Below are 5224 nucleotides of genomic sequence, written 5' to 3'. Positions count from 1 at the left end.
AAATCTGATGGATGACCCGAGTTAGGTCCCCGGAATTCACATGCTAGAAGGAAACCAACTCCCACAGGTTAGCCTCTCACCTCCACATGTGTGCAATGGCACACCACACATGTGTACACAAGCACATACACAAAAATCAAATAAATGTATAAAAATAGTTTAAACATATCAAAGACCTGCTTTTATTTTCATACTACAAATGGTGCAAGCTACTGGCCCGGAATGATCACAGGAGAGCTGGCCTCGGTAACACACTTTATTTACGTCGGCAGCATTAAGTACATTACTCCTTTTGAGGGTCAGTTTCCACAACACACATTAATACCAATCCACACTCCACGGAGTCTGCCCATACCACCTCCCACACCAAAACCAAGCAAACACAGCAAACTTTTCATGACCGCCCCTCAAACCTCGGGTGACCCTGCGCCGGGCTCCTGGCCCTGTCCACACTGCCGGCATTTCACACCAACCAACACTTTTCCTGATTCCCCCCCACAAGTGGACAAGGGGAAAAGCAGCAGGCAAGCAGACCCTCCCAGCTGGATGGACACATCCCAAGAGGAACACGCAGCCCAAAGTGACACAGCACCATAACCACTGTGGTGCTCAGCCAAACGGCAGGTTAGGCTGCGGCGCGGCATGCAGACACCCGACGTGTGCAACAGTACAGTGCTTTGTAAAAGGATCAGCGTTTGCAAACTCCAGAACTGGGGTCAAGCTTCTTTCTTGACAGCTGATTATTTTGCACACACTGGTGTGCACACATGTGTTTGTGTAAATAACCATCCTGGTTTCCCCAGCATGAACCGGACTTAGGAAAGCTAGAGATCGCATTGCTGAACAGTCTCATTAATGGAAAAAGGGTAACTTGCTCCAAGAAGATGAGATTTTTAGACAAAAAAAACCAAACAATATTTGGTGTGAATTTGGCCTCCCTGGCGAGGATTAAGAGTGTTATAAATGAAAGGAACGACCACATCTGAAGTGACCCTGGATGGCTTGTGTAGCCAGGCCGCCCTAACGGAGAGCCCGACAGCCACGGCTGAAGGCGCAGCTTTTGTTACCTGTAAGTTGTGCCGTACTCAGCTGCGTTCTAACCACACGGCAGCACGGCTGGGGCAGTCCTGCCATGAAGAGGTACCCGGCTCCCTGCTGGGCCCCCGCCGTGCTCCCCACATCTACAAATACCTCAGTGCTCAAAGCACTGAAAAGAATGAGGCAGCTCCTTACACCTCGGGAGGAAACGCTAAGGATTTAGTGTTGGGGAAAAGCAGTTGCAGGCTGAGACTGTACCACAGGCCACCCGAGACTGTCCTCTCCATCTCCAACGCCCCTGATCCTACCGATCCATGATCCGTAATCCTGCTAAGCAAGGTGGCCCTGGGCAGCGCGGAAAGGACACCGCTGCCATGCGCAGTGGCACACGCTTGGCGGCTGCTGCGGCTGCCGCCAGGTCCAGCCTAGTGGTTCCCTTTGGTCGACTTCTTCTTCTTTGAGTCCTCTTTCTGCTTCTGCTTCTTCCTCTTGGCACCTTCTTTGAGCCCTACGGAAACAGGGCTTGTGAAACACTGCACAGCAGCAACTGCTTCCCACGAGGCGCGTCACTAGAAACTTCCCCACATTACCCGGAACAGCCATTCATCATCCCCATCTAAACCGCATCGAAGAACTTCCATGTCACTCAGAGAACAGGACCACCACACAGGAAGTGAACGACTCACAGCCAAGCTCTCTCCATTCACCCAGCGGCCGGCCAGGAGCCAGCTCCGGAGCAGGGCCCTGTGCTCAGAAGCCCCCACAGCCCTGTCACCTGGCCTACACTAGCAGGAGTCAGGCCCTCGGCAGTGTCTCCTGCAGGGAGCAGCCCATTCTCCCTGGAGGCCCTTTCTGTCCTGAAAACAAACCTCTCTCATCTTCCCTGTCATCAGAGTCAACAAGTGCATGGCCTGAGCAGCCAAGGAGGCCACAGTAGATGAAGAGAAGCTGAGTCTCTGGACACAGTCAAGCTAACCGAAAATTCAGTCCTGCAGAAGCTGTCTTAGAGCCAGGCCACACCAGGATGGGTGGGATGCGGGCCTGGTCTGGAACTAGGGTCACAAAAGAGATTTTAGAAAACCAGCTTCTAGAAGCACATTCATAGAAGTGTCAGAACTCTCGTGAACACCCACTAAACACAACAGGAAAACACGTGTGTGCGCATGCATTAGTTTCATTAGCAGCACAAGCGCCAGGCTGACAGCCGGGTTAAACACAGGCTCCAGTTGTGAGCTCCATGTTATACTCTAAAGAGCACCACGCTCCACAGCACTGCCGGGCAGGACTGACTTCAGCAGGCAGAAGAGGGTTTGTTTGGTATCTCCTTCATGAATTTTTTCATGTTGAATTATCTCCCTTATTAATGGCCACATTTCTTCACAGTTCACACTGTGTGTAGAATCCATAAATGCAAAATGCCACTAGTCATCTCCCAAAGCTTCACCTAGTGATTTGCTGGCTCCACCAAAGTGCGGCTTGCCCTCTGTAGAACAGGCTTTCAAAGTCAGCAACTCAAGGCCACAGAGCAGCAAAGAAACACTAGCACATGCTGGGACCGGCTCAGTGGTACCGAGTTTGCCTAGCACATTAGGGCCCAGGATTCTACCCCCAACACAAGAAAAAAAGACCAGCAAGTCATACTGCATTTGTTCCTACCCCATCGCCAACAAGGCTTGGACAAGGGCCACAGACATTCTGGTGAATACAGTCCCCGCTCATGAAACTCCTGGGGGCCTGAGTCGCTCGGTAAGTCCTTCTCCAGGGGACAACTCGGTGAGGCTTGTTTTAATCTAGAAACTCCCTTCCTGGCCTCAAGGGCCAGGCTACATCTAGCTGTACTCTGCAGCTCTGCCACCGACAGCCAAGTGAGAGCTGGAGCTGGGATAGCTCACACTCTGGGAGGCAAAGTTCCTCACTGTAGAACTCAACGTAGAGACCAGACTGGCCTTGAACTAGAGAGATGTGCTTGCCTCTGCATGTGCCACCACACCTAGCCTCATTGTGTGCTTTTAAAGAGAACTTGCCCAACACTAGCAAATCCAGCAAAAAATGACAGAACTATTAAGGCTGTGCTAGCTTGTGGGGAAGCCTGACCCAGGGCCATCCTAGCTCGTGACAGAGTTCGCTATTTCAGGAGGCAACTTGCCAGGCCTTGAGGAGCTGTGGGCTTCACCCACCTGATCCCAACACCAGAGTGCCAGACTGCAAAGGCCTCTGGGTTGGCTACGGGGAGGGAGATGACTTATAGTAGAGCGCGACCATCCTACTCAGGGGTCACAGTTTATTGCCCTGGAAGGCAGGAACTTTTGTGCTGCACCTAAATTTCTAATTTCTCCGAACAGTTGTGTTTCTGCTGCTTTGTTGTCTGGGGCAAAGTCTTGTGTAGCACCAGCAGCAGTTTGGACGACCCCAGTTCCAAGCACGTTATTTCTGAGGAAGAGGGTAAGAGAAGGGGGTTTGGTCACGTTTTTCTGTATGAGGCATGGCTCCTTCATGCGCTAAAGACCCCAAACATGACAGCACTAGAGGAAGCCACGCTATGTCCAGAGTCCTGCCAGGTGCTCCTGTACCCCAGGCTCCAGGGAATACAGGGAGACTACCTCACCCATTCTTCGTCATGTGACCGAGAATTCCTACTGGACTCACGTCTACTATTTCCCCCACCACATGCACACAAAAAGGTCAACATTGACAAAGTTAAGATCACAGAAGAGGCTGGGCATGTTGGTGACACATGCTTTTAATCCCAGAACTTGGGGAGGGGGGCAGAGGCAGGCGCATCTCTGTGAGTCAAGGCCAACCTGGTCTACATAGTGAGCTCCAAAGCCGGCTGGGGCTACAAGGAGACCCTGTCTCAAAAAAACAAAAATTCACAGAAGAATGACTCCCCAGATTCCTCAGCCTTCGCTGGTCAGCTTTTCCTTAACAGGCAGAGACCTCTCTGGAAGCCACAGCACAGGACCAGGGCCGGGAGGATGGCCATATACTACTGTCAACACTCCCTGTCCGGCTCCTGTTATAGGAGGCCCACATACCAGTAAACAGCCCCCCAGGCAGGCCTGCCCCTGTACTCTTCAAGAGACAGGATGTGAGGCACCTCACAGGCCTGTTTCAGGGCATTTTTCCTACTGTTCAATCAGGGTGTTTGGAGAAAAAGAACTCTACAACCCTACCCTATTCTGCATGTAGTGATCCCTCCCCAAGTCCCCTTCGATCCAGTATTGGGAGTGGAAAGGACATTGTGGAGGTGTCCACAGGCCCCATGAGGCACGTGAGGCTTCCCAAGTGCAGTCCAACAAACCTGCCCATTGGCCACTTGGTGGCACCGGCCTCATGTCCAGTCATCCATGTCTCCAGCTGCTATCACCCCACGGCAGGGTGCCTATGCTGGCTACCCAAGGCCCCGGCAACACTCCACCCATGGGAAACTGTGGCACATTTTTTGCTCTCAAAACCTTAATGGATGCTGGGCGAGGAGGCACATGCCTTTAATCCCAGCACTCAGGAGGCAGAGGCAGGTGGATCTCTGTGAGTTCAAGGCCAGCCTGGTCTACATGGTGAGTTTCAGGCCAGCTGCGGCTACAGGGAGACCCTGTCTCAAAAAAAAAAAAAACACCCTAATGGGCGATCTGCTTCACTCTCTTATCTGAGGCCCAAAAAGGACTTAAGTTTTTGTTGTTTTTTTTTTAAACACAGTTCCAAGGAAGGATCTTGTGCTCTCGGTGGAGCACTCTATGACACGGACCAGCTCTCCAGGCCTCTGCCTACTATAGTGGTCAGGGGCACAAACCCATCTCACTATGAAACGACAGATACAGGACTTGAGTCTGACTTGGTTAGCTCCATGCGTGCACATTGAACACCCAGAACATTCTGCAGGGAGTACACCTGGAGACCCCGCAAGCTCTGTGGGCTAAGGATGGGCTGGACAGTGGACAGTCGGGTCATGAGCACAGAGGGAGACGCTGGGCCTCCACCTCACCCGAGGGTCACCTGAGAGAAGTCTGCTGAGGACCTGACTGGGTCTGTCTAGAAAGTGACGCTGGAAGTGATACCAGCATGAGGTGGCCTCGGGGCCAGGCAGGACAGGTACAGAAATGGGGTGGCCTCGGGGCCAGGCAGGACAGGTACAGAAAGGGGGTGGCCTCGGGGCCAGGCAGGACAGGTACAGAAAGGGGGTGGCCTC

At 52.5% G+C, this 5224-nt stretch overlaps 1 protein-coding gene across 2 annotated transcripts in view; it reads right to left on the bottom strand.

Moving 5' to 3' along the window:
• Positions 1-242: 242 nt before the first annotated feature.
• Dnajb6 (DnaJ heat shock protein family (Hsp40) member B6) overlaps positions 243-5224 on the bottom strand; it is a 64661-nt gene continuing 59679 nt past the window's right edge. For both annotated transcript variants that reach the window (XM_008847275.3, XM_008847276.3), the window contains exon 10: positions 243-1546. In XM_008847275.3, coding sequence (XP_008845497.1) covers positions 1464-1546 — 83 coding nt within the window. In that variant the 3' untranslated portion in view covers positions 243-1463. The remainder of the gene's footprint in view (positions 1547-5224) is intronic.

The sequence above is a fragment of the Nannospalax galili genome, unplaced genomic scaffold (assembly GCF_000622305.1).
Source record: "Nannospalax galili isolate Female #2095 unplaced genomic scaffold, S.galili_v1.0 scaffold302, whole genome shotgun sequence".
In the NCBI taxonomy this organism is placed as follows: domain Eukaryota; kingdom Metazoa; phylum Chordata; class Mammalia; order Rodentia; family Spalacidae; genus Nannospalax; species Nannospalax galili.
This window is presented reverse-complemented; position numbering and strand designations above follow the sequence as displayed.